This window comes from Ananas comosus, linkage group 8 (genome assembly GCF_001540865.1).
Source record: "Ananas comosus cultivar F153 linkage group 8, ASM154086v1, whole genome shotgun sequence".
Taxonomy (NCBI): Eukaryota; Viridiplantae; Streptophyta; class Magnoliopsida; order Poales; family Bromeliaceae; genus Ananas; species Ananas comosus.
In genome coordinates this window covers 3,330,332-3,355,611 of record NC_033628.1, presented here as the reverse complement: position 1 = coordinate 3,355,611, position 25,280 = coordinate 3,330,332, and the positions used below count along the sequence as shown (strand labels likewise).

At 32.4% G+C, this 25,280-nt stretch overlaps 2 protein-coding genes across 2 annotated transcripts; one reads left to right on the top strand and one right to left on the bottom strand.

The window, feature by feature from the left end:
- LOC109713916 lies at positions 6,431 to 21,000 on the top strand. The gene is made up of 14 exons (XM_020238203.1): positions 6,431 to 6,747; positions 8,474 to 8,532; positions 9,466 to 9,574; positions 10,607 to 10,716; positions 11,264 to 11,332; positions 11,571 to 12,197; positions 13,541 to 14,058; positions 14,184 to 14,248; positions 15,155 to 15,234; positions 16,343 to 16,447; positions 16,620 to 16,759; positions 16,844 to 16,972; positions 17,105 to 17,257; positions 20,254 to 21,000. The coding sequence occupies exons 1-14, from the start codon at positions 6,597 to 6,599 to the stop codon at positions 20,393 to 20,395; spliced, it is 2,457 nt and encodes an 818-aa protein (XP_020093792.1). The 5' UTR covers positions 6,431 to 6,596; the 3' UTR covers positions 20,396 to 21,000.
- On the bottom strand, positions 21,360 to 24,997 carry LOC109713917 (calmodulin-binding receptor-like cytoplasmic kinase 2). Its single transcript, XM_020238204.1, has 6 exons — positions 24,645 to 24,997; positions 23,610 to 23,878; positions 23,215 to 23,383; positions 22,968 to 23,057; positions 22,232 to 22,530; positions 21,360 to 21,919 (listed from the first exon to the last, which is right to left on the bottom strand). The coding sequence occupies exons 1-6, from the start codon at positions 24,865 to 24,867 to the stop codon at positions 21,656 to 21,658; spliced, it is 1,314 nt and encodes a 437-aa protein (XP_020093793.1). The 5' UTR covers positions 24,868 to 24,997; the 3' UTR covers positions 21,360 to 21,655.

Here is a 25,280-nt window from a genome sequence, read left to right as displayed (position 1 = left end):
CACTACAACTGTAGCAGTTTGATTCAAATGAATCAAATTAAACTCTAGATTAAAATCTGCATGTCATCGCAATCCTGGATCCATTTACAGCGTAGACTTTTTTATGGTTGGAACTTAATCACGATGATCTTATCAACTTTTTTTCTTTTTATACTGAAAATTGTAAAGAAGTTTTTCAAACCCCTGGATGCAAGGTGCAAGATGTACACCCCTGTATGGGATGCGCATGTAAAAAATTTTATGAACTAAAATCATGCCTAAGAGTATTCGAAAAGTTTTGCTGAGTAGTTGCTTTATGAGTAAATTGCATTACTAATGACTAAACTTCAGCTCAAGTTTTATTTTGGTCTCAAACTTTTGATTTCAACATCCAAAATTCTAAACTTTCAATGAGATTTCATTTTAATATCAAATGATGTTTTTATTGTAATCTTCATCTTGAGTAAAAATTATTGTGGTACACTACAAATTTCACCAATTGATACTTTCAGTTTTTTTTTTTTGAGAGAGAGATAGGTAGCATGCTATCCGCTTCGTTTATTTTATTTAGAAATAAACTTAGCTAGAAATGTGAATCAACTAGGATTCGAACTTGGGTCTCGAGTACCAACCACCAAGCCCTTTGCCACTTGCTCTAGGGATGGTCGGTGACAAACAAAAGATTGTTACTCAATATATAATAAGGTTGAAACATGTTATGAGACAAAAAAAAAAGGCTAAATTACATAAAATCTTCCTGTCAAAATTCGAATTTTCACTTTTCCCCCCTGTCATTTAAAAACCTACACTTTGCTCCCTTATAAAATAAAAAATATTCACTTCATCTCCTGCCGTTAGTAATCCGTTAGGATTCCGTTTATAAAATATTATTATATATTTTTTATGCCAAAAATACCCTCAGCCTTCTCTCCTGTGAACATGGTGAGGGGCAAAATGGTGAGGGGCAAAATGATCATTTTATCATCAAAGTCTCACACAGTACCCCTCTGTTAATATTTTTTATTTTATAAGGGGACAAAGTGTAGATTTTTAAATGACAGAAGAAGAAAGTGAAAAATCAAATTTTGACAAGAAAATTTTATGTAATTTAGCCAAAAAATATTGATAGATACATAATAGTACATGGTTATAGAACATTTTTGCATTAACCCTCTTAAAAAGTATATTTTATAAATGGTTCTGTGAAAATTATAAATGAAAACGAGGCTTATGTTCTATTTTTTTTAAAAAAATATTACATTATTTAACTCAACAAAGAGTTTTACATTCTATTTTTAAAAATATATTATATTATTTAATTAATTACAGTGAATAAATCATTCTCCTCTAAACATGATAAATACATCACGATGTTGTCTTAAAAAACTTCACGTGGTGCCTATGCGTACAATAGTAGAGCGTCACTTTTTATTTACAATTTTGTGAGCGTCATTTGCAAATAAATTTCTTTGAGGAGGCTAAATGCAAAAACAAAAAGCCCAAATATGCAAATGCATTGGAACTACAACAAAATATTGTTAAGAGTTTGGGAGTTTTGATATTAAAATCAAAAGTTTGAGGACCAAAATGAAACATGTTTGAAAGGTCGGGGACTAGCGGTGCAATTTGCCCCGCTGTTTCAAGTATTTGGGCATGTTTGTTTCGCTGGTTGGAACTCGTCACTTTCGGTGTTTATTTTGGTGTAAGTGCAGAAAGTAATGTAACACAAGTTACGTTAGATCTTTATTTTATTTATTCTTGACTTTTTCTTTCTAAATTGTCGAACTCAAATACCACCACACTCGACCTTTTTTAAAAATTAATTATATATTAAAATCTAAACTCTATTTTTTTTATAATGGATTAAAATTATATTTTTTGTAATAGATTAAGATTATTTTAAAATAATAATGAAGAATACTACTCTGGACAATTGCATTACAACTATGTATAACTTAAAAGCGAAAAATCATAATAAGATTTAACTATCACACTCAATAGACTATAGATCTTTAATTGTAAAATTTTAAAAAAAATGTTAAATTATTATGTAATTCAAATATTAAAAATTAATCATATAATTAATTTTAAATATTACATTATTAAATTTATTTTAGGGTTAAAATTGGTATTTACAAAATATTGGATGACTTCTTGACGGAAAGTTAAGTTAAAAGGTATGTGTGAATATTTTTAGTTTTAAGAGGGATATTGATGATATTTTCTAATTTAGAGGGTTATTCATGAAATTATGATTTTCTATAGGGATATTGATGAAATTATCCCTTAAAAAAAAATGTGTACATACGTTTTAAAAACAAGTGAATTAATATGGTACACAAAAAATCTACGGATGCATATAAACTTTACACCTAAGCATAGGTGTACTACTACAATCATTACTTATTTTTTCCCCTAAATTATAATTTTATTCTGCAAATCTTTATTCCATCACATTTTAATTCTCAAATTTTAATTTATTATAATTTTTTTAATTTATTTTTTAAAAATGATCATAATTAAGTATTACAATTCAATTAAATAAATTGATCGGCGACATATGACTGCTGTATAAGTATTGTAAATCGATAATATAATAATAACAATTAAAATGCCACATTACTATCTAATCAACAATAAAAATTACAAGAGTCTATATAGTTCGAACTAAAAATTTAATAAATTAAAATTTAAAAATTAAAATATCGCGTACCTCATAATTTGAGGATCAAAAGTACAATTTAGTCTTGAATTTTTTTATTCTTGTTTATGAGATGTTTAATAATTAATTTTGTTATGAAAGCTAACTCAACTTAGGCACTTTACTCTAAAGTAGGCCTGAAATCATGTATTAGAGCAAAATGAACCACCTGTAGAGCACTGGAGGAAAAGCTGTAACATAACTTTCTTTTCAAAAAAGTAGAAAATGATGAGAGCCTTTGTAAAAGAGATGAGCAATTTGGGTAAATTACATTTTTGGTCTTCAGACTAAAAGGCGCGTGACACTTTGATTCATAAACTTTAATTGATTATAGTTTCTGATTCAAATTTTTTAAATTATTATAATTATATCTGGCAATCTAATTTAATTAACTAAATATTAACAAATTATTAATATGAAAATAAATAAAATGCTATAATATATTTTACGAAAAAAAATGCTCCGAATCACTAGTAAAAGATTATATATATATATATATATATATATATGAGTACGTGCTACTGTTGTATTTTTTTTTTTTAGGGCACAGCAGTCCTCTTACTGCCTAACTATTCTAACATCCATCAATTTGATGGACCGTTAGAATAAAAGGGAGAAGAGATATTGAAAAGGAAATTTAAGGAGAAGAGAAATTAAGACACCTAATTTCTCTCCAATATTCCTTTCCCCTCTCATTCAAACCACCCATCAAACTTGATGAATGATTAGAAAGTTAAGAGCACAAGGGCTGCTGTGCTTCTATAGCATAGTAGCCCTACTCATATATATATATATATATATATATATATATATCTATACTATATATAAAAGCACATATATTCAAATTTGGGTCGGTCGACAGACCCATTTTTTGGCGGAAAAATTAGCGCCCATTTTTCTCTTTCCGTACGAAAAAATTTAAATATAAAAATAAAAATAGAAATAGAAATAGCAATGAATACGTAAGTTCTCTATAACAGATTACTGATGTGAAAATTCTAAAATATAAATTTTTATATTTAATTTCAAAAGTAAGTTTTCTATAACAGATTACGGGTGTGAAAATCCTATAAAAAATATCACGCTATTTTATTTTAAAATATCTTTTTTTAGATATTATCTATTTAATTTCAAAATATATATTTTTTTAAGATAACGGATTTTTTTTTTCTATTTAATTTTAAAAATTTATTTCCTAACAGATTTTATTTTTCTATTTAATTTCAAAAGCAATTTTTGCATTAAAGATTATTGTTAATTATTTATCATTTAAAGCATATCTTTCTTAATAGCGTGATTTATTATTTTAAATTTTTTAGATGCATATTTGGCAATCATATAAAATATGGCCTAAAATTAAAAAATAATATAAAAAAATTATAAATTTTTCTAATAATTATTACGTGCATTTGCACGTACATTTTACTAGTATATATATATATATATATATTGATATATGATCTCTATATAGCAACTTTTATACATATATAAATTAATGAAGATTCTTTAAAGATTATATTTTATGAGATAATTTTATATGTATAAAGCATACATAGCCGTTCCCTTTGGCAAAATATTGATCCGTCCAATAGGTAAAAAAAGGCAAAATAATTCATATTTTTTGTGCTAGATTTTAGTGCTCATTTTTAGATATGAGCAATACTGCTAGTACACTCAAATTAGAAGTCTAAACACTAAATTCTTTTTTATATATAAAGCTATTAATAATAATTTTTTAATTTAGAAGGGTATTTATAAAATTACTCCTTTGTAGAAGGGTATTGAAGAAATTAATCCAAAAACAATTTACATTGGTGGGGATGTCCATATGTGCAGCTTCTTTTTTATGACTACTTTTCTACTTATTTTGTGGGCTTATAAATAATTTTTTTTTAAGTCGTTATATTTTATGTTTGTTTGTTTATAAGGGGCGGTTGGGTTTCACGTCAAATAATATAAAAAAAAATTTCAGTAGAAAAAAAATTCAGGCAAAATAAATTTTACATTTTTTAGTATTTAATTTGTTGAAAAAAATAATTTTTTATTATGGTTATTTGATTAAAAGAAAAAAATAAAAAAATAAATGAATAACTACTTAATATTTTTCTTTATTATATATATTATTTTTATATAATAATTTTATTATTATAATTTATTGTTATAAATTAAATATATTTAAAATTTTATTATATAATAAGCATATAATCATATAATATATACTATTTATATTTTTAAGAGTATTAATAAATAAAATAATATATAATAATATCTTTATATAAAAATATAATATTTATATAATATTTATACATATAATATTTATATGAGTTTATGTGTTAATTAAGAGAGATTTTTTTTTCTCTCTCACCTCTCTCTCACTCTTTCTCTCTCTCTCTCTCCTCACCAACCACACACCCCCAACACGCTCTCTAGCTCTTCAATATTTAATAATAATTAATATTTATTAATAATAAAAAATAAATATTTAATATGTAATAATAATAAAAAAATAGTATTATTACTATTATAATTTTATATCAAGTATAGTTAACTTTATATCATATCTAATGTATAGTTATATTATTTTTATTTTTATTTCATGTATAGTTATATTATTTTTATATCATGTCAATTGTGTAATTAAGTTAAATTTTTTATTAAATATAGTCAATTTTATATCATATTTAATGTATAGTTATATTACTTTTATTTTTATGTAATATATAATAATATTTTATTTTGAATGTGTAGTTCTCTCGAATGTTTAATAATTTTAATTTTATTGTCAAATTAAGTACTAGTAATAATAGTAATAATAATAATAGTAATAAAAAAATTTATAATATAGTAATAATAACTATTTTTTATTATTATTAAATATTAATCTTTTATTATTACTATTATATTATAATTATAATTATAATAAATATTAATTGTTATTAAATTAAATATTAATTGAAGAGAGGGGGGTGGGAGGGAGGAGAGAGAGAGGTATGGTTGGTGAGGAGAGAGAGAGAGAGAAAGAGTGTGAGAGAGGCCTTGAGAAATAGGAGAGGAGAGAGAAAAAATAATCTCTCTCAATTGACACATAAACTCATATAAAAATTACTAACATATTTTTTTCTTCATAATTCATAAAATTAAGGCTAGATTAGGAATATTTTGTTTTAAAAAGAGCTAGATTGGAAAAATTTTTATTTTAGACAAGGTATTACCTTTATAATGAGAGAGATTATTTTGGTCCTTAAAACATATAAGTAGCTTTTTAAAATTAAATAAGCTACATTTTTTGTCATGAAACTATAAACCATATGATAAATCATATGATATTTTGATTTTCAAATTTTAATTAGTTATAATTTTTGGCTCAAATTACCAGCACTATTACAATCAGATCCCACAACTCAATTTAATTGACTAAAAATTATTGCGTCGCTAAATCTAAAAGTGATGTATCTATGTTATGATTGACGATATATTAATAATTAAAATATCACATAATTTTTACATAAATAATATTTAATATTTTGTTAACTAAATTGAATTACACAATATAATCACAATAATTCTGAAGATTCGAATAAAAAAATATATAATAAATTAAAACTTGAGGATCAAATTATGACGCGCATTATAATTGGAGGACCAAAAGTGTAACTTATATTTTAATAAAATTTAATTGAATAATAAAATAATGGATAGTGTGTTCCAATTTTTTAAAGATAATTTGAATCCAATTAAAAATGGGGTAATTGTTGTTAGAGAGACCATCGTCCCTCTTCTTCGTACTCCGGAGCGAAAAAGGATTCTCCTCTCTCTCTCTCTCTCTTTCTCTCTCTATCTCTTTCTCTCCACCTCGTCGCTCCCGAATCCTCCGAATCAAAGAGAACAAGAGAAAAAAAAGCTCTTTCTCTCTACAATGGATCCTGGGGATCTCCTCGCTTTTCTTGTTCTCTCGTGGGTTTTGTGCATGGGCTTTGGGGGCGCTCAAGGCCAGTACAGCTCCGTTGTGTCCCGCTACAGCGAGCGCGAGCTTTGGCTCAAGCCCTACGATTGGACGTACTTGAGAGGTGGGTGAGCGTGGGTCCGCGTTCGATTCCTCCCCCTAGGTTCCAATTTGGGGTTCCATGCGGTTTTGATTATTGTTTGTTGTTCGATTGTGGTCGAAAAAGGTCGAATTTTGATGTGTTTTCTCAGTTGGGTTTCGTAGGTTTTATTTGTGATCTGTGTGTTTAGCCCTAAGTGATCGACTTGTTTTTTATCATTAGTAGTTCAATTTTCCTCGGTGAAGTTTGGATTTTCATGTCTTTTTCCAGCGAGTTTTGTGGGTTTTATTTGTATTTCGAGGAGTTTATCTCAAATTATCAAGTAGGATTGTGTTTTGACCACTAATTGTTTATTTTTTTTCCTTAGTAAAATTCGAATTTTGATGTGTGTTGTGTGTGTGTGTGTGTGTGTGTGTGTGTGTGTGTGTGTGTGTGTGTGTGTGTGTTTTTTTCTTTTTTTTTTGGTTGGGCCTTGTTGATATTATTTCCTATTCATAGATTTTACGAAGATGATCAAATAGGATTTATTTTATTTGATCATTAAAATTGTTCAATTTTCCTTAGTAAAGTTCGAATTTTGATGTGTTTTTTGGGTTGGGTTTTTTGGGTTTTATTTGTAATCGGAGGATTTTATCTTTTATGATCAAGTAGGATTGTGTTTTGGGCGCTAATTTTCTTGGTAATATTCGATTTTTGATGTTAATTTTTTTTTCTATTGGGATTTTACCTTAAATGGATTAAATAGGATTGCTTTATCTGATCATTAAATTGTTCAATTTTCCTTAGAAAAGTTCGATTTTGATGTGTTTTTTCAGTTACTTTTTCGTGAATTTAGATTAATAAATAATTAAGCAGGTGATATCTTGTGAGGTGGAAATTGGGTATGTGGTACTTTTTTTACTTGTTTTGTTCTGAAAAATATCACCCTTTTTTTTAATTAATTAGTTAATTAAGGACTGGGGTTCTAGAGGAGAATTGTATTTTACTTATATGAGAAGGTTTTATAGTATTTTGTCCTTAATATATAGTTGAGGATTTTCATTTTGGGTCTTTAGTTCTCTATATGTGGGTGGTGAATTTGGGGTTCCTTCTCTTTTTCGATCTCTTAAGTTTATTTGCGCATTACTTTTCCCTTGGGTGCTATTTATGAGCTATTATTTTTTCTACTTTGTGTTATGGTGCAATGATATATTGAGATCTTTTTTGAATTAAATGGAAGAAACTACTCCCATTTATTGAGATGATCCAGTGATATGTCCAGATGATTCCATTTCTATTCTGTTCATTTTGGTTGGACACTGATCTGGGATGAATCAGATTTATTTTTTTTTAAAAAAATTATGTTCTGATTTTTATTCTGTTTGAGTAGTTTGATGATCCGCAGAATATTGTTTTGAAAAGCTGCGTGTTTCTTCTTTCAATCCTCAATCTAGAGAATATTTTAAAAGTTTAAGTGCCTGTTGTAATTTTTCCCTTTTTTTAAATCTTTTTTCCACAATAAGAATATTTGGAATCTAAATAATTTTTGTATGCCAATTGCCTAATACGTTCACTCGACTTACACTCTTCTAATTTCACGTGAAAATCTTAAAAAAAAAATATTTGTAGGAATTTAGGTGAATTATTGAGTGTTTCTTTTCGTATTATGGTGGCCAATTTTGATTTTTGTTGTTAAATAGCTAATAAAAAACAACCACTATATGAGAATACTACTGAAATATCTTCAGTTGTTTTTAATACCTTACTGCAGTTGAGCTGCCGCCTTCGTTCTCCGCCGCCACCATGAATTTTATGACTAACGTTGATATAGTAAGTTTTCTTATATTCTGTCGATCATTCGTAATATTCAGCTTCATGATTACATCTTTATCTCTTTATTTATTTTGCTTTTTAGATTTCTGTGGCCTTCACGAGAACTAACCTGAGCTGTTTTGGTTCTTTATACCACCTTTTGTTTTAGCACTTTCAGAAGCTTACGCATGTTATTCGTCGAATGCAATATAAAGTCTAGACCGGAGCAACATCCGTCATTTTATTCCAATTTATTTTTCTTTCATTGATATTGAATAAAACATGCACATAGGTTAGGGAGGTGTACTTCTCCGAGTTTCCTTCTATTTATTGAGATTGAGAGTTGGAATTCTGCAATCTTCATGATCTCAAATTTTACAAAGTAATCTTGGACAAGAAATAGTTTTATTACGAAGAAGGAAATAAATACGCAATTTTTGCCCATGTTATATTAATGCATGCTGCTCGAAATAAGTCCATCCTTGCAATTAGCTGCAAAGGTGGCATTAGTTCTTTGATCTGATCTTTGCAAGCTGTCTTACGTCCAAAACTTATTGGTGCTTTAGTAGTCGTGCTGCAACTGAGAAGCAGGCAAGGGCATTAATCATTGACAAGTTAGTCATTATTGTTCCCTTTTTTGTTTTGTTGCTCCAATCAACTTCCTTTACTATATGTTGATGTCTATATAAAGCAGAAGGAGAAAAGAAATAGCCAAGAATGACGAAAAGATAAAGTATGCTGGTTTTCCTTCTTTTCTAGTATAGATTTCTATAGCAGCGATTCGTGAGTGCTTGTGTCCTGTAATTCTAACTCTGTTTGTTTTTCTCACGTTGACAATCTACAGAAATTAGTTCTGAAGCTTTCTTGCAGTCACTATCGTATGATTAATTTATTGCTATAGTGTTCTTAATTTGTGGTATTGATTTGTCATCTGTCCCTTAAACTATGCAGGATAGAGAGAAGATAAAAGATCTTCCATTGGGCGAGCTGCCCATTATTTGTTTAAAGGAGGGCAATCCTCCTATCCCAGATTTATCAGATACTTATCTGGATAGTTTATGTATGTTTCGGACAATCATTTTTGGATTTCATTTAATATATTAAGGGCTCATTTGGCGTCATTGCCGACTTTATTGTTTTTCTTAAACACTAATTCTATATAATTTGATATGTTGTTGGAAGAACTTTCCTCTTATATTATCATGGTTGGTTAGCTTGCGCTGCACTCTGGTCAAGTGATGGCTGACAACTTGTTTAAAAAAAGTAACTTGGAAGAAGAAAATAAAAAAAGTTACTTCCAAATTTTTATTTATTTATGTATTTTTTTGTTGCCAAACGAACACCTTGAATATAAAGATTGCAAGCAATCCGATGTGCCCTCATATACTATTTCATGGAGAAATTCTATTTAAAAAACCCAAAAAAAGGGCAATGATGCCAAAGGAGGCCTAAGATTTTGTTTAATTGTTTTTTCTGAAGCTCTCTAACTTCTTAAAGCATACTTTTGGTGGTGCAATTTCGGCATTGCATAATTTTTTGAAGAAGCAATAATAGCAGCTTTTGAAACAGGCTTTTGCTTTGACTTTTCTTTGCATTCATTATTTACTTTGCTCTTGAAATAAGGTTTTAACCCTCAGAAATGAGGAAATACTGAAATCCAGTTGTTATGCTCTATCAAGTCGGTCATTTCAATAAAGCATATCTTTAGTGGTTCTCCATTTTACTATCTTTGAACATTTTCTGGTGGAAGCCAATAGTTTCAATTAGCTCAATTTTAGCTATTAATGATATTTTCCAACTACATATGAGAAAATATCCCCAAATTTTCCCGTACAACTTTCTTTTTTTAAAAAAATGTTTAAGTTGTCTTCCCCTGTTTTATTTAGCAAGCTTTAATAGAATCTTCCACTTGCAGTCCACAGTTTCCATGAAAAATTTAAGAGTCCGCAAATTATTCTAAGGAGAAATGTTTCTAAAAATTTTACTTTTATATTTTTCTTTTTTTTCCAATTTTTATTGAGTACCTTTCCCCGTAATTTGGTTCCATCCATTCTGATCAAGATAATGTTGACAGGAATGTTCTTTATTGCAGTATCAAACTTTCTTTCAACTGGATCTTTCGGAGATGCAAACAATCTATCAGATGTTGGGCAATGTGTACCATTTCAGAAAAACATGACAATAACATTGACGAATGAGCAGGTATTTTCCTAGTACACCTTCACATTTAGCTTACTATATACTGCCTAATATTTCGATGGCTTTTTACCATTAAGGTGTCGTACTCTCGAGATATCCTCAGCTGGATTTCTTAGGAACACTCCGATCATGTCCAACTGAAAATTTAGCTGTGATCCTTTAATTTTTTTAATTATAAAACAAAATATAGTATAAGTTAAAACTATGTCAGAACTCATGGTCTCCTGTATTGTGATTAGTTGATATTTGAGTCAGCAATGATCCTATCCATTCCGAAAACATACACACGTTTTGTCACTCCGAGGTGAAGTTTTTTATGCAACTTCTATATTCTGACCTTACGTTTCATCACTTGCCGCAATCATGGAATTTCCAAAATTTTCAAAATTTCTTATCTGCTAAATTTGACAAAACTAATATCCTGGAAGCGCTTTTCTAAGATCTGCATTTTGTAATATAGATTACTGACGTTTTAGTGCATTTTTCAGCATGCTTTTTCAATTTCATCATCTTGATGGTGCAAATTATGACTAGAAAATCTATGTTGCAGATATCTCCAGGGGTGTGGTACATTGGTTACTTTAATGGCCTGGGGCCTTCCCGCACTCAATCTAAGATGGTATGCTCTTCAGAATTTGATTGAGTAACGTTAGACAGTTTCGTTGAACCAGCAATACTCCTTTGGAACTTGAATAATAAGTGTAATTAGTGTATAGATTTGCATTACCTTTGCTAATACTTTCAGTTGTAACAGTCTAATCTCTTTGCTTCTCTTGTTAATCCTTCTTGTTTCAGATTATTGCTTCCTTTTTGAATATATATTTCTTAAGCCATAATGTGTTAAAATACAATTGCAGATTAGTCGAGGGAAAGCATATACGGTCAGCACCGGCATAGTTATACAAGGATGCCCCATGACGAACTTCTGGGGCCCCTACTGCAATCAGACAATCAGTATGATTTATTGTAGCCAACCTTCAATATACAATAATTCGAGTCTTTTAGATCTAAATATGCACAACTTGGAGAAAAATGAAATGAATAAGGAAGCTAATCAAAAACTGGTGGACTCCAATAGTAGTTTCCTAGCGGCGGAGAGCTTGATCATGTGTAATAATTTGAATGAGACATCATGTATTGGTCTAGGGGAGCAAAAGTTTTACTTCTTGGATGTAATTAATGTAGCCTCCCAGTTTACAATTTCATCCTTGAGTGACCTAGGTAATTCGAGTGGGGTTCTCCTAATGTGTTATGTCCGCTACAATGCAATGCCACTTCTCACTTTACATGATTATTCCGGTGATATAAGTATGGCCCCATTGATTATAAGGTCGCCAAAGATTGGGCGATGGTACATTGCTGTCGAGGCTGTCAACCAGACAGTCGTGAATGGGCTTAATTTCTGTTTCTCTTTGGATTGGCAAGTAACTGAGTGCTACGGAAAAGCTGGAACCAATTGTTCTTGGGAATCTTACATTCTTCAGGTAATTAACAGTGGTTACTTGTTTCTGTGACTGCAGGAGATGCTATTTTTTTACGTGTATTATTTTATATTAGTGTTGTTTGATATATCAAAACTTGTTTATTCTAGTATAAGTTTTTTCTATGGTTGGTCAGCTAACGCTGGAAAACGAAACTTGGACAAAGCATGTTGGAATAATGCACCTTCCTAATTGATTTCAAATCATTAGGATTTGTTAGAGGCTATGCATCACATACTTTTCAAACTAGATGCTTAAACGATAAGCTATAAGACTTTTTTAAGTGACATGCTTTTAAGGAGCATCCTCAGTATATATTTAGCCTTTTGAGTAGTATCTCCTGTACTGGGAGGTAGCTGAGGTATCAAATTACACTTATCTACTATATTGTAAATAATAGCGCCAAATTGGTGAAGTTGCCTTTTCTTTTAGCAAAATTGTATTGTTCTGTTATTCTTTGACATAACTAAATTGTCTTTACTTGTCCAAGAACTTAGAGAACTTCTACGCCCCTTATCATGAATTTGAATTTTTAGGCGATATGGTTCAGATATTGCATGCTACCTGTGCATGTGTAAAAAGAATCCTTGCCAAAACTTCAGCGAGAGGGAGCCTCAAACTACTAGGTTGCTTATTTTTGTGTTTATAGCAACTTCTGCATACTTAAATATGTAGCTAATGGCACAAATGAGACTAAAGTTTTCTCCATTTGAATATTAATTCATTTGTTTTCTTAGGTTGCATATTAAACCTGTTGTATGTGACATAATATGATCTAGATGTGATTTGTTTCTCACTACAATGTGTAGTGATTTCTCAATGCCTGCATAAGTAGTTTTCTAAAAGATACCTGTCCCATGCTCCCATTTTTCTCATTCTCATTTTAATCTTTTCTTACACATATGTCCGCACACACCCATATACATCCCACTTAGAAGCTCTATAGTGGAGTATGTGTGCATATTTATGGGATGTGAAAGAAAAAAGTTTTAGGTGGAAATGGTGTGTTTAAGCATTTGATACTGTTACTGTTATTTTCAAGAAAATGCTTTCCGCTTTGTCTCCGTGATATTTTTGTTGACAGGTTGTTTCCTCTTGTAGTGCCATTGGTAAATTATAATACATGGGAAGCGTATTAAAGTTGGATTCTGATTTTACTTCTGAGCCCTGTGTGCTGTTGTACTGATAGTTTTAACTTGCTATATAATGGCTTGTTAGAAATCAAAAGTACATAAGATAATATTTTGTAATAGTTTATAAGACAAATTTTGTAATAGGATTTTTTCTGTCTGTAAAGACTTTTATGTAGGAGAATGTTGTTAACTTCCTCATGATTATTCCCACAGAGAATTCCCAAACGGGGTCCAGCTGTTCCTTATGAGTCTTATTTTCTTCCATCTGATGGACTTTCATCCGTGGGTTCCTTCCATTTCATCTTGGAGCCCCTCTTAAGCAATTCCTCCATTCAGCTATCTGCATGGACCTACTTCTTCCTGGATGTACCGCAAGGCGCGGCAGGAGCCTTTCTACACATTCAGTTCAAATCGGATGTAATAACGAATTATGAATTGTACTCAAAATTTGGTGGCTTGCCATCGAATGAAACGTGGGATTATTATTCAAGCAGCAGTAATAGTAGCAATAACACAGCTTTTTTAGCACTAAACGATTCAAAGGGCGGAAGCATAGATTTTTATATTTTGTATGCTAGGGAAGGAACTTGGGGCTTTGGACTGAAGCATCCTCCTAATGGTCATAGTTCCCAAACTTCCATGTCTATTTCACTCGAGGGTTGCCATAAAGGTTGTAATTATAACGGCCAATGCCGTTATTCAGTGGATGAGAGTGGGTTGACATTCTACAGGTTAATCCTGAATCTTATTATTTTTCTTTATGGCATACAATAAACTTTTAGAAGTAGGAAATCATTATGACACAAATGATTCATGTAATAAATTATGTGAGAAAATATTCTTTCTTTGCTCCCAGCTACTGCGCCTGTAATCGTGATCATGGAGGCTTTGATTGCAGCAATGAACTCGTAACACATAAAGGTAATTACATTTCATCAGATAAAACTGATTTGGGTTTGTTTCTTCCTTTAATTTGTGGAGATATTTTTTTATGGATCACTTTATGCAATATTGTGCTCTTTTTCATCTTTCCTAGATTAAGATTAATTATTGATATAGACACCATAAATATAGTCATGTGCGCCTAAACTTCTCGTTGACTACCGTGGTACAAGCTTTAGTGAAGGTCTAGAACTGTTCTTCTTTTATCCTTGAAAACTTAAAACAAGCAAATCTTCCTGCAGTACAATGGTTTGAAGTTGTTTAAACCATGGAAATCGAGGTATTTACTTCAGTTTTAAGAATTTAGGTACTCCGATAGACACATGAATACTGCTAGTGATCTCCTATGGTGGCAATGGATGGACCTTTTTTATCTTATTTTAATTTTTTTCTTCTTACACGTCTCTGGTTTTCTAAATGCTTCAGCCACTGAGTTCGTTGACTCTCGTCAAAAAATTATCTGTGAAAACAGGGTTGAAATAATTATAATGTATTACATCCTTGTCTTCTAAGGTGCCAAATTCCTCTTTCTAAAAAACAAGAAAGAGGTGTCTTATTATTGGTACTTGGTCGGATAGCTAAACACACGATAACAGAGTTAGAAACTGGATACAAAACTCACTGGTGGAGGTATAGGCCTAGTTTCATCTAAATAATGATCCAACTGACAATAAAAAGAGAAAAAAATTAACTCTTTATGTTTTCATTATGGAAGAGTAAAGAATTATAATTAATACATAGTAAGTTCCTCACTGCATATGGATTATTATTTTAGAAAATCAGGAAGTACATTTTCATGATTTATGACCCATTTCCGTTGGTTTAGCTAGTTTCATTATTCTATATGAGTTTCTCTGTTAATTTTGGTGTCCATCTCAAATCTAGGGCATGTATGGCAGTCAATCTTTCTAATTGCCTCGAATGCTGCGGCTATTTTACCTGCATTCTGGGCCCTACGGCAAAAGGTTAGTTTCCTTTAGTAATGTCGTGATTTGTGGTTATACCAACTGATGATAATCATTTTGATCAGACTGAAACAAGTGATATTTTAGTTGGTAATGTAATAATTAGTGCCAATATAATTTTGTTCTTAAATTTTGAATGGCAAGTAACATTAATAACTAAATCATGATGTACACAACTTTCTATCAAATCCTATTTAGGCTTGTTTTTTTTCCATGACTTAGCATAGGATTTATCATGAAACCCTCTAAAGGCTGTCTAAGCTTCAAATTAATCTGGAAATATTTCATTAGGTTGTTGTATTAAATGTCAATATCTTATTAAGCAAGCTTCATATTTTCTTCTCATTGATGGGAACAAAAACTCCTTTTGCCTTCTACTCTCCATACTAGGCTCAATCATATTGTGCTTCTTGAATGCCTTTGCATGATACTCTTTGCGTCGGTAAATTCGAAAAACTCAAGGACATAGAATTATGACATCAAAAGGTTGTTAAAAAGTTAAGAAATGTGATTGTTTGTTTATTTCTGTGTGGTAGAGTAACTCTCCTGTTGGATGCATATAAAAAAGAGAACAGTTCTTTTCTGCAAGTTTTAGGTATTTGTATCAGGAATTGGAGAAAAGAATGTAGTATTTGTGAAAGACTTTCTTTTCTGTTTCCGTTGTGCAAAGAATGAAGAATAGGTCAAAATTTATGTATATAACCTTACCGTATGATGAATGAGTATAGATGTTATCTTGTGTCGTCTCACCAACAAATACGTACCTGGAAGACTTGTTCGAAGTGTTTTACCACTTAACACATCCGTTGGAAATTTATTGTGTAATTGTGTACAATAAAGTTTGCTCTTCATTGGAATAGATGGTAAAAGGAGATTATAAGGTGGGGCTAACATAGATGTTGACAAGAAACTAATCGTCAGTTTTGGTGGGTATTCATTTTTCTAATGGATGTTTGTTTCTGTTGTGATTATTTCATATTTTAGCGCTGTGAATCTTGGAATAACATTTCCTTAATAGTTGTGGTTTCTTTCTTTTCAAATCATAAGGTCCCTCTTCACTGAAGGATTTATGTTATGCTAACACACTTTTTTTTTCCCCCTTTCTTAGGCATTTGCTGAATGGGTTCTTTACACATCCAGTGGAATTTCAAGCGGTTTGTATCATGCATGTGATGTCGGCACTTGGTGTATCTTGTCTTTCCATGTACTACAGGTACTTTTCTTATGATGATCGAGTAATTCGCAGTTCTTGTCAGAAAGAAACAAAGTTGTTTCTTTAGTGAATGCAATATTAATAATCCAATGATATTACCAGATTCACTCAAACCCGATATATACACTATTGCTATCATTATTGATGAGAATCGATCTGCAATTTCTTTCAGTTTATGGACTTTTGGCTTTCTTTTATGGCTGTCGTAAGCACTTTTATATACATGGCTACCATTGATGAGGCCTCAAAGCGAGCAATCCACACAGCTGTGTTTATTCTCACTGCTCTTCTTGCTGCGACTGGTGCAACCAGGTAACTGTATTCTATAGAAAATTCTCTAAATGGTCTATAATTAGTTATTATTATTTCTTAAATGCAAAAAGGTTATTTTTTCAGGTCTTCGAACATTGGTATAGTGATAGCGATTGGTTCTCTTGGTCTTTTTATTGGATGGTTAGTAGAATTCTCTACAGCTCTAAGATTCAGGTATTTTTCACGAAGAATTGACTTTAATGTTTCCCGAAGGTAAGCTCCTCAAAAATCTCTCTCCATTATCAACTCTATTCTATAGCATTTTCTTTTAATTCGAACATTTCGTTTAGCTCTAATAATTAAGTAGATTCAACTTTTGATCTGGTTAATCCGGTTCTGTTGCAGCTGGCAAAGCATCAGAAGCATGTTCTCAAATCTTATAAAAGTAGTGAAGAAAAGATTCCGTTGGCACTATTTACTTTTGGGGTTTGTTACACTGGCTTTGGCTGGAACATGCTGGAAATTGGAAACTAATGCTAACTATTGGATTTGGCATAGGTACGAGACTGCTTTTCATTTGTGCTTTACATCTTCTGTGGCATCACGTTGGTATTAGAATCAATTACTAGTCGGAAGTGTGAGATGAGTTTCAGTTGAGCTAAGAGTCATACAACAAGCAGAGTGTGGCTCCTCGGCTAACGACTGTTGTGGAGGGAAGCGTGACTCCCCACAAGATCAACTCAGACTAGTGAGACAAGTCTCATATTGTTTGGTGCTTGTGAGTGTGGCTCCTCGGCTAACGACTGCTGTGGGTGAAGCGCGACTCTCCACAAGATCGGCTCAGACTAGTGAGACGAGTCTTACATCGCTTGGTGCTTTTGAGTGTACTTGAGCCTGACGAGGGCGTCAGGACTTAAAGGGGCGGGAAATGTGGCATTCCCAGGATATAAAATTGTCCTATATATAACGTATAGTATGGCTTCTTATTCTGGCTATAGTATTTTGGACGGTAGCTAGACCCAAGAGGTTAAGAGAATTGACTACTTATTCTAGCTATAGCATTTTGGGCGGTGGCTAGGCCCAAGAGATTAAGATGGTTAAGCGAGCTTAGGATTAGAGTAGTTCTAGGATGGATGACTTTCCTAGAAAGTAGGGTATCATAGTTGATTGCAATAAATAATAACTGATCCCTTAGATTGTGGCATAGCTAAACGAGAATCTGATGCATGGTGTGATGGGGAGGATGGGGAGGATTCAACTCTCTTTCTTTCTCTCTCTCTCTCTATATATATATATGTAGAGAGAGAGAGAGAGAACGAAGCTAGAACACTTTTGGTAGTAAAAGAGTAGTGTTTACCATCTACTTTTTAGCCCTTGGATGATAGGGTTTTGTGGTAGTAGGTGGAATAGTATTGATCCAAAGGCTAGAAAGTTGATAGTAAACACTATTTATTTTCTATCGATAGTATTCCGAGTGAGCTTTATATGTATATATATGGGCTACTATACTCTTATGAGTATGGAGACCTTCATACTTAGTCGTTTTTTATGATGGAGTTTCCAAATCAAAAATTCATACCGTTAAATATGATTTAAGAGCATTTGAAGTATCATGAAATTGAATTTCGTAATTTTTCGAATTTATAATGAAGTCCATCAAGTGGGTAGAAAATGAACCGTCAAAACCAAACCATCTCCTAAAAATAAGGGATAGGGTTCTTAAATTTAAAATTGTAGTTATTGATCTTGATCTATATAGTGAATAGAATTTTCTATTAAAAGTTCAATTTTTTTTTTCAATTCTTCTACGCCGTTAACTAGAAAATGCCCTATACTAGCCGTTAAAAAAGTCGATTTTGAAACCCTTTGATCATAAGGTATATGATGTCGAAAAATTATGAAATTTGGTTTCTAAATGTTTAAATGCTTTAAATCATATTTAACGGTATGGATTATCTATTCGGACGATCTATCATCGAAAATGATTATGAGTATGAAGACCTATATATATATATATATATTATACCGTTAAATTATCTATTACACAGTATTAATTTCATAGATACCCTTTCACAGCCTGAAATTTCATTAATAATACCCCTTTGAAAGTAAAAATATTGTTCAATGCCCTCCTAAATACATGTAATCTTCACAAATACTATTATGCGTGATGATCCATCCAAAACTAACTGTACAAAATTTAAATACCTATTTTACCCTATTGCAGTTTTAATGATGTTCTCTAATTTTACAGCTGATAATTATTTTAACACTATTAATACACTATTAATGTTAAGTATTGGATTATTTTTTTATATTAAATGTTTGATTTTTGAGGTTTTTATCTAATTAATCATCTTTACTTGAAATTTTAGTGTTTCTTTATTATTAGAGACGTGGTTTTCTCAACCGGCTTTATTTTTTTTGTAGAGATAATTGCTTATATACCCCTCAAAACTTTTGAAATATCTTATTTATCCCTTTTTTTTTATTTCAAATATACCTCTAGTATATTTCTCTGTTATTCAAAAATATCCTCGCTGTTAGTGCCCGTTAAATTATCTCTGATTAAACCTGAGTTAAATTTCAACCATAGTTAAAAAATAGTGAAAATATTTATTTTGCCCATAACTTAAGAGCAAATAAAAAAAGTTGGTGACGGTAGAAGGGTATATTTAAAAAGGTAAAAAGTCAAAATACTTCTTTTGTTCATAACTTAAGGGCAAATAAGAAAAGTTGATGACGGTAGAAGGGTATATTTGAAAAGGCTAAAAGTCAAAATACTTCTTTTGCCCCTTACATAAGGGTAAATAAGAAAAGTTGGTGACAGTAGAAGGGTATATTTGAAAAGGCTAAAAGTCAAAATATTTCTTTTGCCCCTTACATAAGGGCAAATAAGAAAAGTTGGTGACGCTAGAAGAGTATATTTGAAAACGCAAAATAGTAATTTCACAGAGATAACATTTGTTCCTAATAATTCACTAACAGAATTTAACTTTAGGGGTATATTTGAAAGAACTTGGAACCTTAAAAATTTATTTTTAATATTAGCCTTCTAAGAGGGGTAAATATAAAAGTCGGAGGCTTTCCTGGGGTATATAAGCAATTCCCCTTCTTTGTAAGTCATTTTTCCTTTATCTAATTCATCAAAAAAAAAAAAAAGTTCTTTTCTGTTTCACTTCTTTACTTTCATTTGTTTTTTTTTTTTTTTTTTTGAGAGATAGGTAGCACGCTACCCGCTTCATTTATTTCATTTAGAAATAAATTTAGCTGGAAATGTGAATCAACTAGGATTCGAACTTGGGTCTCGGGTACCAACCACCAAGCCCTTTGTCACTTGCTCTAGGGACGGTCAGTTACTTTCATTTGTTGAGAGCAACATTTTGTTGGTTACACCAAAACTACCAGTGGAGAGAGAGCTTAAAGCCTAATAAGATGTTTCAATCATAGACATAAGTTTGTTAACTCCTGTTATTGTAGCTTAAAAAGTTACTTGATATTGATATTTCCTTAGATAATTTTAACAGCTAGTGAGGTTCTTCTTTTTGCTGCAGCTTATGGCACATCACCATCTACACGTCGTCGTTCTTTTTCTTGTGCTCAACTCGCACAAATCGAAGGAATGACAGTCAAGTGCCCAGCTACGAGTTGGCCCAGGAGGACTCCTCACCGAGATCAGAATCGAGAGAAATTTAATACGTATACGTACGAAAGAAGTTATCTTAATTTGAGTTCTTATACTATTATTATGGCAAGCTAATCCATTCGATGCTAAAAATGATGTAGATGTTACAAACAAAAGCATCGGTAAAGGTATTGCCTTAATAATACGCAGAGCCTGCTCGGCAAAGAAGTCGAGCTGCAATTTGTTCTGTGCTTTTCTTAGGGCTGCATCTTGCAGCAATTGTACATATCAAGATGCAGGAAAAGAATGGTCTACTTAGAATGCTTCTAATAGCACATGAATAGTGTATGCTATCAACTTTGTAACTCTCAGATGTCCGAGGTTTACTACTCTGTGGTTCTACCAGCGTGGATCCGAGAGTTCAAAAGTTTATAGCACGCACTATTCATGTGTTGTTAGTGGCATTGTATCGTGGACTATTATATGAATTATAGGGTGTTTCTGTAGTCATTGTTGAGAAAGTAAATTTGTGAAAATGAGAAGAATTAAAGCATGTATTGTAGCGAAAGATTTTCTTCGGTTATTTGTACATATCAATTGCCTGTTGTTTGAATTTTTTTTAAAAAAAATAATGAAAAAGAAAGCTATGTACTGTATGGATTATAGTACTTTTGAATGGTTGAATTCCTTACAGTTTATTACCTCAGCATATCAAACATTTTATGGTTCTGATTCTGGTTGGTTTATAAATGGATGATACATTTACCTTTTAAATAGAAAAGAAATGCATTCCAATTTTCATGTACTTGACAAATAATTAGGTTTTATAATATACTATGGCATGTAAAACACCCCTTTCCTTTTTGCCGTAGTTGAAAGATAAAATTGGCTTGTGAACAGGAAAAGCAAATATCCAATATTGAAGCTTCTTATTTTCCAATTTTTTGCAGCTTATGTTATCAAGAGATTTGTTTCCATTGCTCCAGATAATTCTTACAACTTTTCAAGTATTATCATGAACAAACAATATGCTCATTCACAGAAGCTGTTCATAGTCAAATATCTTCTCTAATCATTCATTTCTCCTTAGACAGTACAGGCACCAATAAATTTACAAAGAATGAGGGCACTAAACAATCATTATACATAAAATTAGTATACATTATTCATTTCTTGCACATATTTTTCTTAACAAAACAAACAAGACTATGAGGCCATGAATTACCAAAACTAAATCTCACACAACAAACACACAGGAAAGTTTCTCCAATGCACCACAGACTTGGGACAACTACTCATTCAACCATCACATAGCAAGCTCTTGTTTTTTATTAATGTGATTTTGCTGAAGGGTTCCTCTGATGACTTTTCGGCGAGGAGAGGGAGTCAAGGGGAAACATCTCCCTATAGTCTCTCCTTATGCTCCATAGAATTTCGGCGCTTCTCCTCATACTGGGCCTGCTGTTTCTCGTCGGAGCTAGGCATCGTAAAGTCAGCTCGTAGATCTTCTCGACCGCCAAATAGTTTTCTGGGCTCGGCGAAAGATTCGGGTCCAGCGTTTCTATTGCTTTCCCTTCGGTGAATTTCCTCATCGCCTGTAAAATTTAATAGAGTTTGATTAGGTATAGCGAGAGATTGATGTTTCGGACTACTTGATACTTAGGAGATGCACCTCACAAATGACATTCCTACACAGAAACCTTTCAGAATACTGAAGCCCTCACACTTGAAATTTACGCGCATTAGACTGAAAAGTTACAAATTCTAGTAATGTTTTTGAAAGATTTACTAAATTGTTTATATGACCCCCAAAACATTACTTTATGCTTAACTATCTTTTGTATATATATAGTCTACCTACTTTGTAGAATTTTCTGAAAAAGGCCATAACAAAGGAAGTTAATTACCCATTTTGCTGTAATGCGTTCGTTCAACTCCCTTTTCGGTTCGATAGGGCGCCTCCCAGATACTAATTCCACAAGCAGAACACCAAAGGAGTAGACATCACTCTTCTCGGTGAGTTGATACGTTCTTAGATACTCAGGATCAAGATAGCCCGCAGTCCCTTTAACTTGGGTGGAAACATGGGTCACGTCGGCCTCAGTCGGAGCAAGCTTCGCGAACCCAAAATCGGCAACCTTAGCACGAAGATTATCTGTGAGGAGGATGTTTGAGGATTTGATATCTCTATGAATTACAGGATGATCTGCAGAATAAAAATCAATTACACAATCAGCAAATGTTACCTGGAAATTAAGTACATGCATTTCGAGGGAGTCGATTCCTTTTCCAACAACAGAATTCGGAAGACAAAAGGAGATTCAAATTTCCAAAACTATGATTATGTCATATTATTATTCAGATTCATCCAAAATGGTGTTTCTTTTTTTAATGCATTATGCATGAATACTGATTACTGAGCAAGCAATTATTTTAAACCATTAAGAAAGTTTTGATTTCAACCACAAATATCTTCCAAGGGGGCAAAAGAAACTGAGATCGAAGTACTCCGAAATTTATTTCAAAGCCATGCTCTGCTAGAAGTGGATGCACAAACCATATTGTACCGTTCTCAATCAATCAACTAGAAATTTTTAAGTTGCGCAAACCTCTAAACATAGCTTAGAAGAATTTTGGGCACACCTGAGTACATGTGCAGATAAGTAACAGCATGAGCCACATCGATCGCGATATCTAGCCGTGTAGCTAAGTCCAGAGGCTTTCCATGCAGACCTGCATAAAATGAGCTCCTCTCAGCAACAGTACATTGCATTTCTCGAAAATTATACAATTATCTTCAGATTTACACAATTCTATATAGTTGTGTAATACCATATTCCAATCTCTATTAACAGTACAGTAGAAAAAGGAGGCATAGTAGTACACATACAATCAAGGTGCTCTCGAAGATTCCCGTTAGGAACATACTCGACGACAATTATCTTCTCCCCTTCATGCTCCAAGTACCCATGGAACCTAACCAAATTCAGATGCTCGATGCGCTGCAGAGTTTGAATCTCGTTCTGGAATTCAAGACTCATATGGGAATCGTACACATTCTGAAAAGAACCACAGCAAGATGATTAAGCGCTAGTCTCGACTTCTGATTTCAAAAACAACTTTTGGGGGCCGGCTTCTGCAGTTATGATCTTTAAGTACAATTTCGTTATGAAGTTCTCATTGTAGTAGAGACAGCAAAATCTTCATATTAGAGCTTTTACTTTTGGCTGATGTTTCAGATGCTGGTCGAAACATCAATCGCTAGATAAGACGTTGCGATCTAACCTTCTTTGCACGCTTGACGGCGACGAGAGTGCCATCATCAAGCTGGCCCTTGTAGACCATGCCCGACCCACCCTGCCCGATCTTCAACGTCGGATTGAAGTTCTTGGTCGCCTTTTGGATCTCCGCCATGGTGAACTTCGTACCTCCGGGCTCCCCTCTCTTAGGAGAATTGGCGTATCCGCCGCTGTACAATCCCTTACCCCATTTTTGCTTCGCACTTCCGAAAGTACTTCCACCACTACTAGAACCACTTCTAGTAGATGGTGTGACTATCAAGACATTGATCAGAACATGGAAATTAAATCGATGGTAATTATTTTCATTTACATTATTCAATTCAAGTAAAAAAAAAAAAAAAAAAATCAGAAGGGTTCCTTCATTAGTTAGGGTATTATGCATTTTTCAAGCTACAAAGCTGCAGGATTTGTAAGAATTTCTATTTGCAACTACCAGCCGAGAATTAACTATATCCACAGCTTTTTCTCTCCATAAAATCCAAAATCCCTATTAATTGAAAAAGAACATTTCAACAGCACATAAAACCAAATTCTTTAACGAAAAAAATAGAAGAAATTTCAAAATTAAAAATTAATGTTTAAAAAGACATAAAATCATGTGAACAGTACGATTTTGCAATAAACCAATATATATATATATATAGAGAGAGAGAGAGAGAGATGCGACAAAAATTGATCGTTCCTTTTCAAAAGTTCCATGTAAATTTAAAATTCCATTTACCCATAAAAAATAATAAAACCAGATTATCAGAAAAAAAAAAACACCATTTTTAAATTTCCGGAATAAAAAAAACTAATTTTAAAAAAGAAAACGCCCATTCTCTCCCAACCAAACTTCAATTTCCATCAGATCCGATTCCCAAAAAGTACAAAAGCTAACAAAGTACACAACACCACCCCTATGCTTCTTATGTCTCTATCCTGTTCTTTGTCGCGGCCCCATAGATCGATAATAAGATATAGGGTATATACATATATGAGGAAAAATCCAAAAAAGGGGGAAAATTAAGAATCGTACGGTGAGCAGGAGTGCGGGCGGGGTCGTCGGCGAAGGAGTCGTCGGGAGACATCGACTCCGGCGAGCTGAAGCAGGATCGGAGCGCGGCGGCGGCGATCCTCACCGGGTTCCGGCTCGCCGCCGACGAAGACGAGGAGGCGGCGGAGAGCTCCGAGCTCGCGTAGCTCCGGCGACTCCCGGAGCTAGGGTTCCGGCCGTGGCGCGGCGACGCCCCGCTCCGCATCGCCCTCGTCGTAGTCGTCGTCGTCGTCGCCGATCACGACGTGTATAGGAGGACGAGGAGATGGTACACTCGGTGGGTCGCAGAATAATAAATGATGCAGATTTCGCATTATGGCATTAGATTAGTGGAAATGTTAGACTCCCTTAACTAAAGGTAATTCCGAAATAGACCCCTATTAAACTTTATTTTAAGCTTTTCTTCTTTTTTTTTTTTTTTGGATTAATTTCATTAAAAGTCTCTATAAATATAGTAAATTATAAATATATCTTATATGGTTCAATATTTATATATTATTTTTATAAAAGTTCTAATATTTTCAAATATATTTCTGTTATTATATAAAAATTAAATTTTATAGTAATAAACTTGTAATTTGTTATATTTATAGGGACTTATGTGAAATTAATCTTTTT